The sequence below is a fragment of the Thermobia domestica genome, chromosome 10 (assembly GCF_964235325.1).
Source record: "Thermobia domestica chromosome 10, izTheDome1.hap1.1, whole genome shotgun sequence".
NCBI classification, from domain to species: Eukaryota; Metazoa; Arthropoda; class Insecta; order Zygentoma; family Lepismatidae; genus Thermobia; species Thermobia domestica.
The window spans coordinates 265,803,480-265,825,431 of record NC_137463.1 but is presented as its reverse complement, the minus strand read 5'-3'; the positions used below and the strand labels follow the sequence as shown (position 1 = coordinate 265,825,431).

Here is a 21,952-nt window from a genome sequence, read left to right as displayed (position 1 = left end):
CAAGATATAACGCCCATGTATCCATATGAAATACTGCAGATATCCTTTCGTCTATTTTGAATAAGATCTAAATCTTATATCCACATTATAACTCTCAAGCAGATGGCGAACCGTGTCCAATTGTTGATACGATAGTATTCTTACGGTGGATTGGCGAGAAGTGTTATACGAATTTAGTGTGTTCTTAAAGAAAAAAGAACGATTACGAACAATTTTACTACACTGTGTAATAATTTTCGTTATGCAATAATTGTAATGGTTTTTTGCTGCTTGTATTTGATATAATAAATCTATTTTGTTTGCACATAACCTACGAATCCAAACCAAAAGTTGTTAGAAGAATTGAAGACTTTATTACACAGTCTAATATAATTGTTTGCAGTCATTCTCTTTTTCTGTAAGAACAATGTTATTTCCTATAAACTTCCTCGCGAATCTACCGTTAAACACGAACTATGTCGGGAACTTTATCACTAGGTATTGAATAACTACACCTTTATGTTGTCGGTCATGACTGGGAGCAAAAGATGGAATATGGTCACAACCCTGCCACAACACTCCTTGAAGTGGTAAGCCAAGTCGATCAATGAAGGAAAGAAGAGCTAATTCCAAGTGTAACTGCTTCTGACACATCTCAAGGAGAATTTTCAACGTAAAAGACGTTAACTGTAAGGCGAGTTCAATTGATTTTCCCATCTACTGGTCGGAATTGACTTGATGATATTTCCTCCTCTTTTCGAAGATAAAACTAAAGCTTAAGGATAGTGTATTAAAATATGGACATGACCCATTTCAAATCATAACACATACTTTATAAACAGGACCTCTACAAAGCTTTTCAAAGTGGCTAAATTGTCAAGTCGTGTGTTTCGTTGACAAGGAGACAATTTGAGGATAAATTTAGGAAAAGGTCCCTCAAGTAAATACCTTGTCTACAGGCCCATCTCGAAGCGTTTTGATTTACCACTGAATTAGTTAATTCAAAAATAAAAATAATTCTATTTTGCATGTATGAGCACCATTTAGAAAACTACCAGGTTCTAGCAGTGGCCTCAGAGTGATAAATTACTCTAGTTTCTTTTGTACATTGGCGCAAATAATTCCATGTTTGATTTAAGACAATGAAGCATTGAATAATTATTTTATATCAACACTTTAGACGATATAATATTATCATTGAATAGGCCGCAGTTCATTGATAATGTCACCAATGTACAGTCACCAGAAGATTTATCTTCCCACCCCCTGTGTGCTCTAATTTCCTTATTTGGTATCCAGAGAAATTGCAGTTTGCAAAACGCCTGGACAAATGCAAGAGAACTTACACGTAACTTTTCTTCGCACTGACAACAGTTGGTAGCACTGAGTCAGGTTTTTATGCAAGTAAAATTGTGCGTAGATAACGCACAAAACAGTTCTCTATTCTGAGATGAATCTCTATGGTTCGGAATATGTCCATTGAACACCATATATTAATCTCAATATTGCTGTGTATGCAATGTATTATTTCATTATATACTGTAGAGGAAAAAATGGTCTATATCACACAAATTAACCTTTATATATCAATACCAGACAGACATTACGGTATTCACTAGACTGGTATAATACACTCTTAAAACTTTCCTTACTCAGAAATGAGAAAAATGCCTGTTCAAAACAAAATTGTAATTTTTACTCATATTTGAGACAAAATGTCTTCTTATTTTCAAACATGTTTTCATTTCTGAGCTCAAGGCAAATTTTGAGGTTCCCATTTATGACACTTTCTCATTTCTTAAAAATAATAATGAAATAATGTGTAATTTGTAAGATAAAAGATAATTAAAACGTAACGGTAAAAACATTACCGAAATTATATTACTATGTTTTCCTAGGGTATAATATTGCTAGGGCTTAATTGCTATTCAGGAAACGAGATAAAGGACTTCAGTTGTAGCAGAGTGCGAACCGATGAGTACGCAATACGGTGATGTGGCTGAGGTGGCGTATGAGTACACCAACCATAGAATTTGTAAGGTACCGATTTACCGGTAACGGTACATTGATTTTTGTTATGTTGTCTGTGTTATTATTCTCTGGCACCCGTATAGTTAATTAGTGCAGCGTTGTTACCTTTTAACATGTTTGTTCGAGTGTATTCGTTGTTAGGTTGATTTCCCATTGATTCTTTCTTTGGTTCACTATATTTGCTTTTGTATTACTATTCTTTCACTATATTTGCTTTTCTGTTATTATTCTTGACCTAAGCCGCAGGTAACTGTTGACTTGCTATTGTTCGTGTGAAAATAGACAAGTCAATATACGTGATGTCACTCTCGTAAACATTAAGGTAAACTTACCGCGATAATATTGACATTGGCAAGTTATACTGAATCTGAACATCAAATAGCGAAAAATTAGCACATAAGACCGACATAAGATGTACATAATAAATTAGTAAATTGGATTACGTATACTGTAAAGTTTTATAATATTCCAATGCTTACCAGAATTTACGTTTACGATGATGACAGTTGCTATTCAACTATCAATAACAAGTAATACGTTACTCTTTTGTTTAGAAAGCTATGTCTGCTGTTACCCGACCCAAATAAGCGAGTGAATCTTGAACGTCTTTAGAAAGTTAAAGTTTAGCAGAAAAAGGATAGGATGTAATTTTAATAATAATACTAAGATATACATGGTTACAATAACGAATAGCTCGTAGGTGTTCCAAAATGATTACTATACATACTTACCGTGGGAGTACTTATGTTCTATACATAGAAGAAGAAGAAAATATATAGTTAGTGGAAGAAAAGTGGCGGGGAACTCCGAGAAATTCAAAAAGTTTAAGATGGAAAATTAATCATTATGGACTTAAACCTGTGCTAAATTGTTAATTTTGGATAAACCTGTGTGATATTTTGGTCTCCAAGGAGTTCCCGTTAAAATTTTCTTTAACCTATTTCGGCTACGACACCTACAAGCTAATGGTTCCTTGGCAGCCATTTTGACGTGGACCAGAATTTAGTAGACGTAGAAGTCAAGATACGGAGGAAATCCAACCCTGAAAGAGAAGAGATCAGAGTCGGAGTCTCGCCCGTGTCAGGAATTCTCTACCTACGGGTAAACGTACCTGCAGTTCAGGTACCCGAATTTCCTACATTTAATTATCAGGGGATTGAAGTTGCCAGCCCAAGATGGCAACGATGGAGCTACCATCATAATATTACCGTGATGATAAATGCATGTGTGTGTGTAAGAACTGTGACGATAATATCAGCTTAGTTAAATAGGCAAATGTCTCAAGTTATTAATATGTTTAGCTAAATTAGCATTGCGTCACGCATCTTATCCATCTCGTACGAATATCTTCACTTCGCTATTCCTTTCTCCGTTGTCAGTATTCTTATCAGCCAGGATCAATATAGTTTTCGTTCCGTCGAATTGGGAAATAGTTGCTGTTATATAAAAATCTAAAGAAATCGTGCAGAATATAAGTTAGCCTCATGTACGTGTTGAAAGGGAATTCGGCTCAGTTTGCTGCCCTTCCTATAATAAGACTGACTCGTAATTATCATTCTGGTTAGATTGAAGGATGGTGCTGATCAAAAATATAAACGTTTTGTCTCCCAACTGTAGGTCTTGATTAGTACTACCATAGTACTACCAAGAGTCTCACTTAGATAGAAGTTTAACTTGGTTCAAGGCTATTAGGAATAATCTTCGTACGTATTTAAAAACGCATTGCTTTCTAATTATGAAAACGATTTTATGATAGCAAATAGAGACGCGTTGTTAAGATCGAAAACCTTCAATTCCAAGTTACATAGAAATATTACAGAATTTGTTATTTCTACATTTAATGACTTAAGAGCGTTAAATCCGGGTCATCCAGAATCACGAATCATCCCTTCTATCCGGATATTATTGCCTTTTAGATTACAACAGCTACTAATGTCTGCGCAATGTGTTAATTTTAATCATCTGATAATGCTCGTTCAGAATTATGAAAGTCAATTTGTAGTACAAAATTGTAATAGAGAACAAGACAGAGATCAAAGCAATTTTGGTCGTAATCATAAACAACAAGTTCCAATTCGCAACTTAAGTATACAACCAGAAAATACTTTTAATAGTAGAATAAACGATTACAATGCAACCGGTAATCAGGTGCAGCCGAACCGTGGAAACGAGAGCAGGAATTTTAGAAATAACAACCGGAATTTCAGCAGGAACAACAACGGTCGTTTATTTATGGAAAATCGAGGTACAGATGGCAGAAATTACTTTGAAAGGAGATTTACAGATGGCAGTAATTACACGTAGGAATCCGAGTGCTGTAGCAATGCGTAATCGCCAAGAAAATACCCAAGAATGTGGAGTACAGTGTAATTTAACCGAAGTTATGAATCAAAGTAATTTAAACTAGATTGTGCTGATGTGGAAGGGGTTGTACCCACGTCAGCGTTAAATACTTCCAGTCAACTTTCTGATTGTGAGACTGATTTAAAAACCCTAGATACAAACCTCGTTTATTAATGTCTACCAATTGTTAATTGTTTTTGGAGATTTGATGATGATATGGAAGTAAATATAGATACCACTGAAAAGGATTTTGTCTTTTTAAAAACCTTTTGCACGGCGAGAGTTAATATAAAAGTCAATGATATTCCTATCCATGCTTTAATTGATACAGGAGCTACCGTATCCCTTTTATCGTATGCTTTATGGCGTGAAATTACCAAAAATTATTCAAATCCTAGACTACAAAAGGTGGACAATTTGATATTGGTTGATTACACGGATAAACATAAAAAAGAGTGCTAGGCAAAACACAAATAGAAATTGGGATACAAAATTATAAAGTCACAATTCTGATTTTGGTTATCAGCGAATTAAATGAAAAGATACTAATTGGATGAGACATTTTAACACGTACCGTTTTAGATTTTGAAAACAAGACGTTTACCATATGTACATTAGATAACGTAGTAATTCAGAAATTAATCCCCGCTAAAGATAACATCGCATCTCAATGTCAACCTTTTATAAATAATGTTTTGGATATTAAAGCTAATGAGTTGGAGAAAACTAATGCTAGTAAAATGTTAAAAGAATCGTCTGTGATGGAAAATGATTATTTTTCTTTTTATAAATGTGTAGATGGTATTCTAAATTCACTGGGTTCTGTTGATGACCGAGTGATTTCATTGTTTAAAGATATAATCTATAAACATAAGAGAGTGTTTTCACGTAAGCCAGGTTGTTTTAAGGATTTTGTATATACTATTGAAGTAGATACTAAAGATCCCATTGTGACGAAGCCATATATTATCCCATATCGGTTTAGAGAAAATGTGCTTAAGCAGATATCAGAGATGTTAGAGCAAGGAATAATGACCTTCTCAAAGTATACATTTAAACCCGTTGCACGTAGTACCAAAAAAAAGACGGGAAACAGAATAGTGATGAATCTCAGAAAATTAAACTCACATGTCAAGTTACAACAAGTAAGATATTCTCCTGTAGATGAAATCCTCACTTCATTACAGGGTAATACCGTATTTGGGAATTTAGATTTGGTCATGGCGTATAATCGAATTATGTTGGATGAAAGTTCGAAACCCTTTACTGCCTTTTTGTTTGAAGGTCAATTATACGAACATAATCGTGTGGTGTTGGGATTGATAAATGGTAGTGCTGCATTGGCGTCATGCTTGAATCAAGTATTAAAGCAAGATTTACGTAGTAATGTAGTCTATTATGCCGGTCAGAAGATTATTTAGAAAACTTGAAAATTTTGGTTTAACAGTGAATATCGAAAAATCTAAATTCTTTCAAAAGTCCATTGAATTCTTGGGGTACTGAATCAACGCAAATGGAATGTGTAACAGTGATTCTAAAATGCAAGCAATCAGAGATTTGCCAGCCCCTACTAATTTAAAAGAAACTCGGCAGGTATTGGGTCTTTTCAATTGGTTTAGGAGATCTATTCCAAAATTCGCAGAAATCACCGAACCTTTATTCTCAATAACAAGGAAAGGATTGTCAAAAACTTGGTAACTCAGGGAGTAGAAGGATCTGCAGAGTAAGAGCTCCGTATTATATTTGTGTTTGAGTGGAATTCCTAAGTTTTCTTAGCTGTTGAAGATAGTGAGGTGAACATGAAGTGTTACCGGTAATGATAACAGTTCTTGGTTGCAATATAGAGCTGGTGATTGATCCCTAGAACTGAAAACTTGGTGACTTCAGATCGTAAACAAACATTCTGTTGAGGCTGGTTGCTTGGCGCTGGAGGCCTGGCTAGGGAAGTGGAGTGTGCTTGTAAGTGAATAAGAAATTTAAAAATAAATAACATTTATTTGTTTTTAATATTAACAACAACTGTGCAGTGAGGTGTATATATAATATATATACATATATATATGTTTCTTCATAACTATCTCAATAAGTAGAAAAAAGGCACATTTGAGCCAGTGTTCTGTTTTCTTTTGCATTAAGACAGTGTTTTGTTCCAGTAAGCAGGGTGCCAGTTCCTGGAAGTCAAGTCATTCACTACGTTCACTGTCCGCCATTTTGAATCCTGAGTTCTGCTTTAAATATAGCTATAATGTCATCCTGTACGAGCTGCAATTCGAAAATTAGTCGCTATGACGATGCATTACAATGCTCAAATAAGACTTGTAATAAATTGTTTCACATATCATGCTATAATATTTCGGTGGAAATGTATATTGATATGAAACAAACAGGTAATATAAGAGAATGGATTTGTAATGAGTGTAAACGTTGTTATGTGAGTGAAAATTCTATGAGAACTGAAGCAAAATCCACGAGTACTGTAGCTTTAACGGGTGTTAATGATTCTACTACTTGTAACACGATTGATAATCTTATTAGTATTAGAGATATAGGGACAAAGCTTGAAGCGTTGTGTGTTTAGATTGCTCAACTAACATCAAGTGTCCAATTCATGTCCAATCAATATGATGAGTTACTTAAAAAGTTTGAAGTAGAGATTAGGGAGAACGTCAGACGGGATAAAGAAATCACGAAATTAAAAGCGGAAAATGTAGAATTGAAAACTCAACTAAAACAACAGGCTATAGAATTAAATGATCTTAATCAATACGGGCGTAACAAAAACATAGAAATTCATGGAATCCAAGAGCGTGTTGGTGAGAATTTGAAAGAAATTGAAATTGGCAGGAAAATTGCGATTAAATTGCGAAGAACAAGATATAGATGTAGTACACCGAATTCCAAATGGTACTAATAAAAGCAAGAGAAAAGCAATAATTGTGCAGTTCAAGACACGATCGGTAAGGGATAGGGGGTTAAGTAAAAGAAATACAGGGTTGGTTAGCAATAACTTAGTTTCTGGAAGTGATGATCAAAAAATTTTTGTGAATGTAAATTTGTCCCCTAGAAATAGGCAACTTTTTTGGAAGGCAAGAAACGCTGCGAGAAATACTCACCACAAATTTTGTTGGGTTAGTTCTAGTGGCCAAATCTTAATTAGAAAAAATGAAAGTAGTCCGGTAATGATTATAAAAACTGAAGATGATTTGCCAGGTTTTCCTAATTCCATCAATGAAGGAGACAGCACTTTGCCCATTAATTGAGTAATATACTTGGATGATGATAGTAAGTAAACGAAAATTATGTCTAAAGAGTGTATTAAATATGCATATTTAATTAAATATATTATATGGAGTGAATTGAAAGGTGTAATGTTTAGAATAATAAGCAGATTATTAATTTCAATATTTTTAATGATATATACTATTTAAATCTATTTAAGTATGGTGACTGGTACATAGTATTTTTAATGAACCTATATCGTCGGCGGCAATTCAAAACCTGCTATGTGCATTTTACAGGAGAAGCGAAAAACAGTATCCTGGTTAGCTTTTTGGCTTTATAAAAGTGATGTTATAAGTAATATTTGATGCTGCACGTAACTGGTACCTTCTCAAGTTACTTGAAAAGGTATCAAGTTACGTGCAGCATCAAATATTACTTATAACATCACTTTTATAAAGCCAAAAAGCTAACCAGGATACTGTTTTTCGCTTCTCCTGCAAAATGCACATAGCAGGTTTTGAATTGCCGCCGACGATATAGCATTATGGAAAAATATTTACTATTCTGTCGTGTAAGAAGAGCTCGAATACTTGTTCAAAAATAATCCATAACACTATGTATTTATTGATATTAAAAACTATTCTAGTAGTATGTCAGTAGTTAATAGCACATTTGATATATTCTACCAAAATGTTAACGGTTTAAAAACAAAAGTTAATAATTTTTATCTGAGCTCAACTATGTATGATTTTGACTGTGTGGCTATTACTGAGTCATGGTTACAAGCTGAAATATTTAGTACTGAACTGTTTGATAACAAGTATCAAGTTTTTAGGAAGGATAGAGATCTGGAACGTTGCGGAATGCGTGATGAGGGTGGTGTGCTCTTAGCTGTTAACAATAATTATACTTCAGAGAGATTAAATGAATTTGAATTACCGAACTATGAAGATTTGTGGGTCAGAATTGAGTTAACTAATTCAACTTTTATATGCGTTTGTATAATATATTTCCCTCCCTATAGCAAAGAAGAGTATTATTTAGATTTTTTTAGAAATATTGAAATATTCAAAGAATTATCATTGTCTCATAATGTTCTCATTATCGGTGATCTCAATCTTGGGCTCTTAACAGAATATATGAATGGTAATTATTTCGTAACTTTGTCTAATTTGGAAACTAATGTTTTACACAAATTGAGCTTCTCGAATTTTTCGCAATTAAATACTGTTTTAGATGTAGTATTAACTAACATACCTAATATTGAAGTTGCCAAATCAGACGTTTGCTTTGTCCAAGAAGATAGACATCACCCGAGTTTGAGTATTAGTATTCAGTTTCTAAAACACTGTAAAACCTATAACGAACTTGGTGACGCAGTTTATAATTTTAACAAATGTGATTTTCTGAAGCTGTATCAGCTTCTTAAAGAAAAAAATTGGGATTCCTTGTACGTAATTAATGATGTAGATGAAGGTGTTAATTATTTTTATTCTGAACGATACAAGATACTTGATGAATGCGCACCAAAAAAGGTTAAGAGTAAACGTTCCTATCCGCCTTGGTTCACTGTTGAAATAATAAAAAATTTAAAGAAGAAAGATCGCATTAGACGCAAATTCAAAAAATCTAAGCGTTATTCTGATTACATGCACTTTGTAGATATTAGGAAACAAATTAAGTGTAGCATTGAATTAGCTTTTCAAAATTATAATCATCAGGTAGAAGCGAATATTGCTAATGAACCTAAGGAGTTTTGGAATTACATAAATAATAGAAGAAGCTCAAAAGTTAATATGAATCAATCTGTCCTTGAATATAACGACGAAAAAATTATTGATACTAAGTTAAAATGTGAAGCTTTTGCTACACACTTTCAATCTGTTTATAGTTGTGAACCATCTAATATAGATCTACATGAAATATGTTCTATTGAAATTCCTTCAAGTGTAGATATAATGATTTTAGACAAGATCCGCGAAGCTGAAGTTGGAGAAGCAATAGACAAAATGAAAAGTAAAAGATCGTTTGGCCATGATAGTATACCGTCCTATATTTTCAAGGGTTGTAAAGAGTATTTTATTAAACCATTGACTTATTTTATTAAACCATTTAACTTGTCTTTGACTCAATGTAAATTTCCTGCGAAATTTAAAATATCAGCGGTTTGCCCGGTTCCTAAGGTTAATCCGGTAAGATTAATACAAGATCACAGACCAATAAATCTAATATCATCTCCTGCTAAAATATTCGAAGCAATCATTTATAAACATATGTTTAATCATGTATCTACGAATTTATCGGATTCTCAATATGGCTTCAGACGCAATAGATCAACTATTTCCAATTTGCTGACTATAAATCAAGTAATTAATGATTCTTTTAATAAAAGATCTCAAGTAGATGTAGTATATACAGATTTTAAACGTGCTTTTGATTTGGTTAATCATGGGGTACTTCTTAGTAAACTGAGAACATTTGGTATATCGCAAAAACTGGTCAAATTGTTTCATTCATATTTGAATGAAAGAATTCAATATGTTATTTTTAATAATATTAAATCTAAGGAATTCACAGTGTATTCTGGGGTACCTCAAGGATCAAATTTGGGTCCTTTACTCTTCCTTATTATGATAAATGATCTACCCAATATGTTTCAATATAGTTCATGTTTAATATTTGCAGATGATACCAAATTATACAAAGAAATCCGCACGGAAAGTGATTGTATTAAATTACAGACGGATGTTGATAGGCTTAATGAGTGGTGTAGGAGAAATAAATTTCAGTTGAATATTTCAAAATGTTATGTAATGACTTTTACTCTTAATAAAGCACGCACAATATTTGAATATACTATTGGGAATCAGACGTTAGAAAGAAAGGAAATTATAAGAGATTTAGGTGTTTGGTTTGATATTAATTTGAAATTTAAACATCATATAAATATAATAACTAACCAAGCTTTTAAAATGCTGGGTTTTATTAAGAGGTCAAGTCGTTATTTTAAAAATCAAGGGACTATTTTATTGTTGTATAATGCATTTGTTCGATCCAAACTAGAATATGCATCTATTGTTTGGGATCCATTTTATCAGTGTAGGAAACAGCAAATAGAAAAAGTTCAGAATAAGTTATTGAGATATACTGCGTATAAAATATATGGTATTCAAACTCGTTATATTCCTTATGATGAACTTTTAAAAAAAATTCAAGTTATTGTCGCTTGAAAATAGGAGATTTTTTACAGTGAGTGCTATATCTTAAAAAATTAATCGATAACAAGGAAGATAACGCATTCTTATTAAGTAGATTAACTTTTTATTGTCCTCGGCAAAATCTGAGAGGTAGACAGGTTTTTTATATGCCTGAAAACAGAATAAATGTGAACAGGAATTCACCACTGTTTAAATTATGTGATGCAGGTAACAAAATTGAGTCTATGGGATTGGATTTATTTCAGCATGAATTTAAGACCTTTAAGCGAAAGTGTTTTCAGTTACTAAATGATAAATTGTAGAATATTTTTGTACAGCATATGTAAAGAGAAAAAAGATTCCTATTCTAGTACTATTTCGTGTTACCAATGTTAGTTCCATATTTGGAGTTGGGTTGCATATCCTTCGATAATGATGTATAACCTTTGTACTTTGTAATTGCCTTTGGGTGTAAAGTACAAATAAATTATTATTATTATTAAGGATTACCATGGCGATGGGGAGATGCCCAAGAACAAAGCTTTCAACATTTGAAAACATGCATAATGAAAAATATTCGTTTGAATCATCCTGACTATAATCGTCCTTTCTATGTTCAATGTGATGGTGCACATACAGGTATTTCTGGAATACTATGGCAACCTGGAGTTTCTGCAAATGAACTTTCTGTAATACATTGTGTCAGTCGAACTTTGAAAAATGCAGAAAAGGGGTATACTATCACGGAAATTGAACTACTTGCTGTACGTTTTCGTTACAAAAATTCGCTCCCTATCTCAGTGGATGTCATTTTACGGTTATCGCGGACAATAGTTCGTTTTGTCACTTGAAGAAAATACAAGGATAAAATAGTCGTTTATTAAGATGGTCATTAGAATTACAATCTTTTGATTTTGAAGTCAAACAATAAAAGGAGTGGAGAATGTTCCAGTGGATACGTTATCTAGATTGTTTCCTAGTGAAAATCACCGCATATTATCGATAAATGCTTTCAAAATTTTACAGGAAGAAATTTCCAATATTTCCGTAGATGAATTGCAAAAATCCCAAAGAGAATATGAACTTTATGCAAAAATTATTCAACATTTGACGACATGTGCAGATAAATGTGACTGTCCTCGTTCCTGGAACACCCTGTATCAAATGTTGAATAATGTTTTGGTAATTAAAGATTTCAGATACGAACACTGGACCAAAATTTGTGTTCCACCAAAATTGGTTCCATGTATATTAAAAGCGTATCATGATGATTTTGGACACTTCGGATATTTAAAAGTGTATTCTCTAATTAACAAATCCTTTTATTGGAAATCGCTTAGATTCTAAATCAAGAATTATATTAATGATTGTGAAGAATGTATGAAGATCAAGCATAATTATCGATCCATATATAAACCTATGTTGTCCATAATACCTGAACGTCCGCATTCATTCATTTCTGTAGATTTGTATGGACCACTTCCTAGAGCTCCTACTGGCGAAACATTTCTGCTTACCGTAATGGACATTTTTACTAGATATATAGTGGCTTATCCTCTGCGTAGAGCTACTTCATCAACAATAGTTGACCGTATACTGAACGTTTACATCCCACATTGTGGTCCGGTTCAACATATACTATGTGATAATGGAGGACAATTCCGTAGTGATATATTTATGCGTGCCATGAATACTGCTGGCATTAAAATACACTTCGTAACGCTGTATCATCCCAGCAGTTCAGTTGTTGAGAATATACATCGAAACCTTGGAATGTTATTCCGACATTGCTGTCGTGATAAAAATAGTGATTGGGTCAAATATGTGACTGAAATTACATATTTTCTAAATTATTCGGTGTCCGATACTTTAGGAGTTGCATCTACCAACATTCATAATGGGACAGATTATGTCGCACCAATTGAACATTTTGGAATTCAAATTAATGGAAACAATGAAACTGATTATTCACATCTTGTGAGTATGATACATTTTCGCAGAATACAGAAATTCAAGTCTCGAAACTTGAAAGTTGAAGAACAGCAATTGGGTAAAATTAAAATTCAGCCTAAAGATTTAGTATTTGTAAGACTACATTCCCAGAGTGATGCTTTATTGAAAAGGATATATAAATTTCGTGATTTGTTTGCTGGACCTTCCTTGTGTACGAAACAAATTAATCCTAAAGTATTTGAACTTATGGATATAAGAACTGGAAAGATTTTAGGATTACGAAATATTGATGAAATTAAGTTATGGCAGCCTACCGAAAACACTAGAAAACGATGGATGGATTTAGTCAAAACTTTAGTTCCTCCTGACGTCATAACGAAAGCTAATGTAAAGAACAGTTAACAGAAGGAAACTTAGTCTTCAAAAAAAAAAGATTAAATGTATTTTAATTTTAAAAAAGTTTAATGTATTTTAATTTTTAAAAAAGTTTAATGTATTTTAATTTATGTTATTAAATCTTTGAGTTCATTTCTATAATAGCAGTTACTTAAATTATGTCTACAAATGCCTTAATGTTATATTTATCACTTAACATTTGTGTTTCATACTATTTATGTGTTTTCCTGTGATTGCCAAAATGAAATATCAATCACAATATTCATGTTATGATGCTAATAAGACGTTAATTATTACATTATGATCTGATTATTATCAATATTTCAGTCTTAATTTATATTTGTTTAACTATGTCTTACATCTGATCATTTCATGTTCGATGAACAACTATATGAATATCACATTTATCTTTTTCAAAACCTTCTTCATGTTGCCTAAATAAATAATTGATAATTTGTAACAAGCATGTAATGACCCCGAAAAGGAATCAAATAACTTGTTAATCAAATTTCGAATGTACCTTATCGTCGTTGAAATGTATAAATGAATGAAGATGATGAGAAAGTTTAAAATAAATATCATAATAATATTGTGATGAAATTTAGTATAATATATATGTATAATTATATGAATTGTAATTTCTAAGTATACGAGGTATATTCGAAACCTTGAATGATCAATATGTAAAAGTGAACGGTCCAGAATTCTTTTTCTTTTTATTGAATGAATAAATATAAAAAGAAAACTCTGTCGGGCGCCATAATACACAACGGTGCGTTGTATATTTATATATTTAGTAACTTTAGGACGTAAGATGTTTTAATATATGTACAAGACTGATTATGCCATTCGAAGAAGAAAAAGAAAAAGATACATGTAAAATATTATTATGTAAGATCAATATAGAAGGATGTTCATATGTCTGTATATGTTCTAAAATTATAGGGTTTTGGAGACGTCGTTGTCAAGACGACAGATAAACAAGATATAAATAAATGGAAGGGATTGCATAGAAGTTGTCGTCATTTTTAATGGCTCGAGTTAATAATTAAAAGGAACCAGTTTATCGTTGTAATCTTGTGCTAAAACACCAACAACGTGTGCTAGGAGTTCACTAAAAGCACGAATGCCATCTAACGAAGTCAGGGCAAGAGTGCAGCAGGGGGTCCGCGCAGGGGTGCGTCCGTAAGAAGCAGGTGCGTTAAGGATGGTGGTTATACGCGAAAAGAATTCTGGGAAACCATTGCTTTTACGATGCAAAGATATATTTTTGTTGAAGTCATTTGCTTGTTACATTGAGGTGTGCATTAACATTCCCCGGTGCAGATTCACTTTAAGAGGTCTTGTGCAAAAAACAACCAACGCGTGCTAGGTGGCCACTAAACAGCACGAATCCTATCTAACTGAGTCAGGCCATGAGCACAGGATGGTGCCGCACAGGTTTGCGTCTGTAGGGGCAGGTGCGTCAGCGATGGTGGATGTACTCGTAAACAATGATTATGGAAAACCAATGCTTTCACGATACAAAGACATATTTTCGTTAAAATCATTTGCTCGTTATCTTCATCGCACGTTATATTGTCTTTTATTAATCTACCACTACTTACCTTATGGGCGAGCACGTGCTAGGTCGACCTTTATTAATATATTTTCACGTAAATACACATCTCACAGATAAGAACACACCATATTTTGATTACTTACATACTAGTCCATTAAAAATTAGGTCAAATTTCTTCTGTAAGTTTTACAAATTTCTAGATCCGTATAATCATTCTGCACCGGATTTCCCAGGGGAGGGATTACTTTCACCCATATGCGCATTTATTTGTCACACACGTATACTATATATATAGAATTTGCAAAGTTATCCAGGCCAGGGATGAAAATTTTCTTCTCTAGGAGCGATAATTTTTTCTTAGAGGGGAAATTCCTGGCATCCCCCGTCAATTCGCACACTGCATACAGTATGTACCCATTGGTTCTTAATTTAAGGTATGGGCCGCGGTACCGAAGTGGTAGAGTGTTCATCTCTGGTGTGTGAGGCTCTAGGTTCGATCCCAGCTCGCGGCAAGTGGGCTTTGTGGTGGGCTTTGTAAACACAGTGTGCGTGGATTTTCCCGGGATTCTCCCGTTTCTTTCCACTTTCTTCATTGCACTATTTCATTCATTCTTATCATCATCGTCTACTTTAGCCTACCCGAGACATCTGTGGAACATAAAACTCAAAGATTTCATTTCTTTTTTATATATATATTTATTTATTTAACGTTCCAAGATTGTATCCAAGGCTAAGGGTGACTGTAATAGAGATGGATAATAATGGTGTAGAAAAATGTAGACTTTCGTTTCTTGGCAGTTTTTACAGAATTATCTGCTTAATTTTTTGGTTTGTTGCAAAACAAACGTTTCGTTATTAAGGAATGTAATTTTCTTATTGAAGGTGTAAATGTGTTATATTTTAAATAATATAACTATAAATGTTTATTTAATATAAATTCTGTACGTACTAATAGTTTGAATTTATCGCATGTTTAGTTTGGTTCATACCATTTCCCTTTCCCCTTATAGTATTTGAGAATCCTGTTTCTGTGCACCGTTTCTCGCTTTGGAGAAAGACAATTCTCAATTTTTTTTTTTAGAAATGTGTTTCTCAAAATGGGGATTATATGCCTCATTTCCTCAGATGTTCCTTTCTCAATTTTACGAAAAATTACATTTTTTCTCGAATTTGAGAAAGAATTTGCACCCTCAGAAATGAGACAATTTCCCGCGTTTGAGTCATTATTTCTCAAGATAATTTGAGAAAGTCGAAATCTCACTTTTAAGAACACATTACTCCGTGCACAGATAAGAAACGAATGTTCTCAAATACGAGGATTTATTTTCTCGAATTTAAGAAACCATTTTAAGTTGTAAGATCTAGAAGTTACTAAGATTCATAAAAAGTTATATTTACTTCTAATGCACGACACATAGTTATATTTAGAAAAAACTACGTTTTACAGTATAACCAGCTCAATTTTCAATGTTGGGAATGCAGATCAACGTGATACTATTATATCATAGTGTTCGCCATTCCGAACAAACTTTTGGAATACTTCTCCAGAGAAAAATTATCTACTTGAGTCAAACACTGAAACTTTGGTATCGGTGTAACCTTTGTGGATCGTGGGTTCATGCTGACAGTACTGCTGTGGACTCACCACGTGGATATATCTGTGACGTGTCTTTGAAAAACGTTAATAAAAGATTCAGTTGAAGTTTCTCAGTCTTTCGAAGGCGCAATTTAGCAAAAAAAAAAAAAAAACTGTCTACGAAACTGTGTGTGTTTATTAAGCTTGTACTGTGATCGCCATTACAAACATGTGATGAAAATGGCGACCAAAGTAGTAATTTGAATTTTTTATATCGTGTTCCCGAACTGAAAGAATGATCCTTTTTTTTTTATTTTACATACTTATTGTAGAAGGATTGGAGTAATATTTACAAATTTGTTTCGATATATTTTTCAAATGAAACTACGTAATAACCCATTTTTCTTATATGATTGCCATTGCCCATCTCTCCCCAACTTATTTCGCAGAAGTTTGAATTGGTTGATAAATATTTGACAGAGCGGACAATAATAAAGTAGGATTTAACATTGGCAGTTGCTCAGATATAAAACTTAGTTATTGTTAGAAACTGCTAAGAGTAGAAAAGAAACTTCAATGCCTAGAAATAATAAATATTGTAATAACAGTTTAGTCTACTATATTTTCCAGGAGTATTTGATTTTGCTGATTATTTAGATAGATGTAAAGCGAAACTAGCTGAAGAAGGAGGGAGCCAAGTGGTTCTAATGGACCCTTATGGACAGAGCTTTCAAGGGGCTGTAGAAGCTGAACAGTAAGTACCGCGGGCAAATTGTTTCTGTTGATCTGTTGTGTTTTTATCTAATGTAGTCAATACTAGAGACCAGATCGCAAACTAGAGTTAAGTCTGAGGTTAAATCTAACCAAAGTTTCAATAAAACTATAGTTTAGAAGGTATAATTTCGTTGGCTTCCCGCGCTTGGACCTGCTCGTCACTGGGGGTGTGGTAACAGCGTAGCCAATCACCATCAACCATCTACTGCGCTCAACGAGCCACGAGTAACAAAGCTGGCCACTCCCCATAAACGTCACTACAACTTTTCGCGGGAAGCCAATTACGTTATACCTTCCGTACTTTAGTCAGTAAATGTGCGTCGTGAAGCAAAAATGTAATTAGGTGAAGCTGACGAATATGTTATGCAGTAGAAGAAAAAGAAATTGCTTTGTCACTGGTTTATTAAGTAAGGAACCAATTATCTTCTTACAATATTGTTTTCTTATTTTTCTGTTCTTCATTTTCATGCATGGATTGTCTCTTAAGTTGGTGATCTATACTGAAGAAATGCCTATGTGCTGTAATGTTGATCCGTGAACTGAGGTTTAGTATGTTATACAATCGTCACTTTCATTTAATTGTCCATCTCTTATATCTAATTCATTTACGTGTTCTCCTTTTGTTAGCTATATGTGTGAAAACATTAATTTTCCATATAAGATTCGCTGGGTAATAAGAAATAAGAATTACGTTAATGAATATATAGGCCTATAGTCTTTTCTAGATACAGAAGCAATTAATTGTTCCTTCAGATTCAAGATCAATGTGAAAACAGGAAAGTTCCGCTGGCGTCCATGGCTTCTCTACGCGCCGTTCATGGAGAAAAACATTTTCATTTGGTACCACAACCCAACCAACGAAAGCATTATTATTCTGCTCAATCAAACAGTAAGTAAACCAACGAATAGAGTCATTCTACACAGTTTTTCAATTATTTTCTCTTGAGTGTGTTAAAATCATAGGTATCACAAAGGAACCCTCATTTTTCTTGTGGAAAAACAGCATCCGTTACATTTCTTAAATGGAAGTGGCAATGGGTACAACAATCAGAAAGCACACATATTAACGCCTTAATAGGGTATCCTTTCAATCGATCTTTGTGACTTTAATATGTTTGTACCTCACCCCGCTGACCTAGTGGTAGCCCTGCTCGTTCATCTAATGAACAGCGCGTGTACCTTTGTACTTTTGTCTCGCGTTCGATTCCCGGTGGAGAGCTCTTGCAATTTTAACTATCCTCGATCTCTTTGTGTTTATGTCTGTTAATCCTGAACAATCAGAAATGAGGAAAATAACAGTTATAAAGTTTTTTTTTTTTTTATGTGGAAGCCCCAGTGGTTTTGGTACGTAATCCCAAGTTCGATTCCGGAGGGAGCAAAAAATTTAATTTCAATGATTCACTTTCATTACTCATCAGTCTTCTTTAATCTAAAAGGCACAAAAAATTAATTTTCATATTAATTTGGTCATCTCTAATTAAATGCCATTTTCATTGGAAAATTAATCAAACACTGGAGTTATTTAGGATGCTTTATTAATAAAATAATTAGATAATTAAATTGTTAGATGACTAGGTGTTCCAAAGATGGAATTTCTAATACACTCGTGTCCAAAAGTTAAGAGAGTCCATGGAAAGGCACAAAGGAAAGAAGACCAGAGGCGAACACAAATCTGCGGAATAGAACAGGAATAATCTCGAAGGTCATATAACATAGAAACACGCAAACGCGAGTGTAAGTTACGTACCTTGTATAGTTTCACACTGTCAAATTTTCATCGGTTCTGTTTGACATCACCAGAAATGTTCACTATTGGGTCTTATACTATATACCCGATCTACTATACATATTACACGCCATGTTTCCACACTGCGGAGGAAACCTGCTAGCAGCTCGTACAATACAATATCTTGTATAAACGCCCTACCGAGGTCCTCCAGAGACCCGGGTGGTGAATGTCGAGTTGAACCTGACGTCGAAAAACGTCCCAGACATGTTCAACCTGAAATTATGAATTGGAAGAGTGGTGGCTACTTCTCATGCTTGATACCCGTGTATTCTGGGTTCTCTTCTACTACCTTTTCAGCGGTCATTATCATTCATTAGACAAAACCTACGTTCATGCGCACCAATTGTGTTGTTGCACATAACGTACCGATAGTTCGTATCCATCATAGTATCCTGTGGAAATATATGCACTAGTGTTCGTCTACCCCAGACCATAAATCCGGCATCGAAATATCTTGTCCCACAAAATCGGCAATGTGTGTTGCGCAGCGAGGGAAAAATTACGAATATTTGAAATAAAAGACATCCGATTACCACACTCCCCGTTCTTAAACTGATTGAACATATCTTGGGTGCACTTGGCCTTCCATTGAAACAAGAAATCCATCATCCAGAACTCTGGATGACCTCGGATGTGTATTTCTGCAAGAATGGATGTACTGCCATATTAGCTGCTGGCAGGTTTCATCCACAGTGTGGGTTTCATTAAACAGCCACATACCTAGGTAGTTCACCGAAAGACTCAAAGAGAACTTTAACTTTTAAATAACGCTATAAATCTGGGTATTTGTATCAGTAAATATTAGCATCCATAAATGCATTATGTCTTGCTGCTTTTAATTTTAAAAAATATTAAAAACGAAAACAACAATACAAATTACAAAAAACAGATAACGATTAACACAATACTGAATTTAAAATTAAGCTTTAACAATAATTTCGAAACAACATTATCGGGAGATTAAACCTCAAGTTTAACAGCACCCAATTGCATTACAAAATTTCTGAATCTAATATCGCAAAAATTATAAAGGTAACCAAGAAAGTTCTGTCGCTTTTTGTGGAGGTCTGGTTCAATTACCTCTCCACCGTGAGTTGAATACGAATGGTGATAAGACGGTCAGTTGTTGGTGTGGGCATATCCAACATACTACCTGGTTGTGACAGTTCAGTTAAACCGTCAACCTACGTAAGCCGTGAACGAACATGGCACCTGCCAAGAGCGTCATAAGGGCGTGTATGCTGTATGAGTTCAAAGTCGGTCAAACGCCGCTGCAGCGGGACGGTAGATATGCCAGGCCTTTGATGAGGGTGTCGTGAATACACGGACAATGCAGCGGCGGTTTGACAAGTTTAAGGACGGTGACGAAACACTCGAAGATGCACCACGTGCCTGAAGACCAAAACATGTACACAATTAAGATCTTCAGGGAGCAATTGAGGTGAACGGTGGCTAGATATGTGAGGAACTGGGACTACAATTCAATGTGAGAGGATAAACCATTCGGCAGCACCTCCATCAACTTGGGAAGCACTACAATTTGGGTCGATGGATCCCACATGATCTGACTCGGGGCCAGAAGGCAACGCGAGCAGACACCTGTGTTTCTTTGCTGTCTCGTCTGAGGAAGGAGCCATTTCTGGACAGAGTATTGACATGTGATGAGAAGTGTGTCTTGTTGCGAAACTCCATGACGTCATCATCATTGGTTAACATCCCATGAACAGGTTTCAAACCAGCAGTGCAACAGAAGAAAGTCCTACTGTATGTTAAGTGGAAAAATGAAATGAAATCTTTGAGTTTTACGTCCCACGCTTATGCCGGTTAGGCTAAAGGAGACGGTGATAATGAGTAATGATTGAAATGATGGAATGAAGAAGGTGGGAGGAAACGGAAGAACCCCGAGGAAACCCACGCACACGGTGTTTGTCCACCACAAAGTTCACTTGGCGGGGGCTGGGATCGAACCCGGAACCCCAAGCACCAGAGGGGAACGCTCTACCACTGAGTCACCGCGGCCCCATGTGTGTTAAGTGGAGTGCTCGCGGCATCGTGCATCGGGACCTGCTTACAGGTGGTCATAGCATCAATGCAACTGTGCACTGTCAGCAGTTGAACCATGTTAAAAAAATTCAAAACTCTGGAGCCAGCACTTGTGAATCGCAAAGGGTTTCTCCTGTTACAGGACAACGATAAGCCTCACGTGGCTAGGATGACCCGGATCACCATTCTATGCCTTGGATGGGAAATACTATTGCATCCGCCATATTCCCCGGATATTGCGCCGTCATCACCTGTTCAATTTCTTGGACAACCACCTTAGAGAACGCCAGTTCAAATCCCTAGTAAACGTGATAAATACAATTGATCCCTTCTTCGCTTCACGGCACACTAAGTTCTACCGTGGTGGAATCCATGGCGGACTTTCAGAATCCATGGCGGCGGCAGGTCGTCGATGCTGATGGGAATTATGTTTGATCTTCCATGTACGTCTTAGGTGACATATCGATGTTCGAAGGTGGTGGGTGAAAAAGCGACAGAATTTTCTTGGTTACTTTTATAGAATAAATCGGCAATGGCTTACGTGAATCTACAATTTGAGCGTAAAATGAAATGTAACACAGAAAACAGTACTATATTCCAAGTAACTAATCAAGGGCTTAGATTGCAGTTCAAATTTTTCATGGTCAATCAATTAGCAAACTTTTATTACGAACTAATCTGATCAGAGCAAAAAGTTCTCATAATTCAATTCACCATAGATCATGTTGTAATGAGTATATGTAATATGTAATAAATATATATGTATTTTGTATATGTTTGTATATACGAGATGTGTTCAAAACGTATCGAACCTTTGGTTCACAAAAATACATTTATTGATTTGGAAATCCGAAGGAATAATCCCCTTCAAAGTCTTGTTGGTAATGCACACACTTCTCCCAGCGTCCCCGCCATTGTTGGAGACATTTCTGGAACGCAGTCTTTGGAATGGAGAGCAACCGTACCGTTGCATTCCGCATAGTGTCTTGTCTTGACTCAAATTGGGTTGCTTTTAGTGGTATTTTGAGCTTCAGAAATAACCAAAAGTCAGACGGAGCCATGTCGAGTGAGTAGGGAACCTGACGACA

At 34.8% G+C, this 21,952-nt stretch overlaps 1 protein-coding gene across 1 annotated transcript in view; it reads left to right on the top strand.

Moving 5' to 3' along the window:
* LOC145662216 (uncharacterized) overlaps positions 1 to 21,952 on the top strand; it is a 46,083-nt gene that overhangs the window by 5,809 nt on the left and 18,322 nt on the right. Inside the window, exons 3-4 of the mRNA XM_081727548.1 lie at positions 16,889 to 17,012; positions 17,786 to 17,921. Of these exons, the coding sequence (XP_081583674.1) occupies positions 16,889 to 17,012; positions 17,786 to 17,921 (260 nt within the window). The remainder of the gene's footprint in view (positions 1 to 16,888; positions 17,013 to 17,785; positions 17,922 to 21,952) is intronic.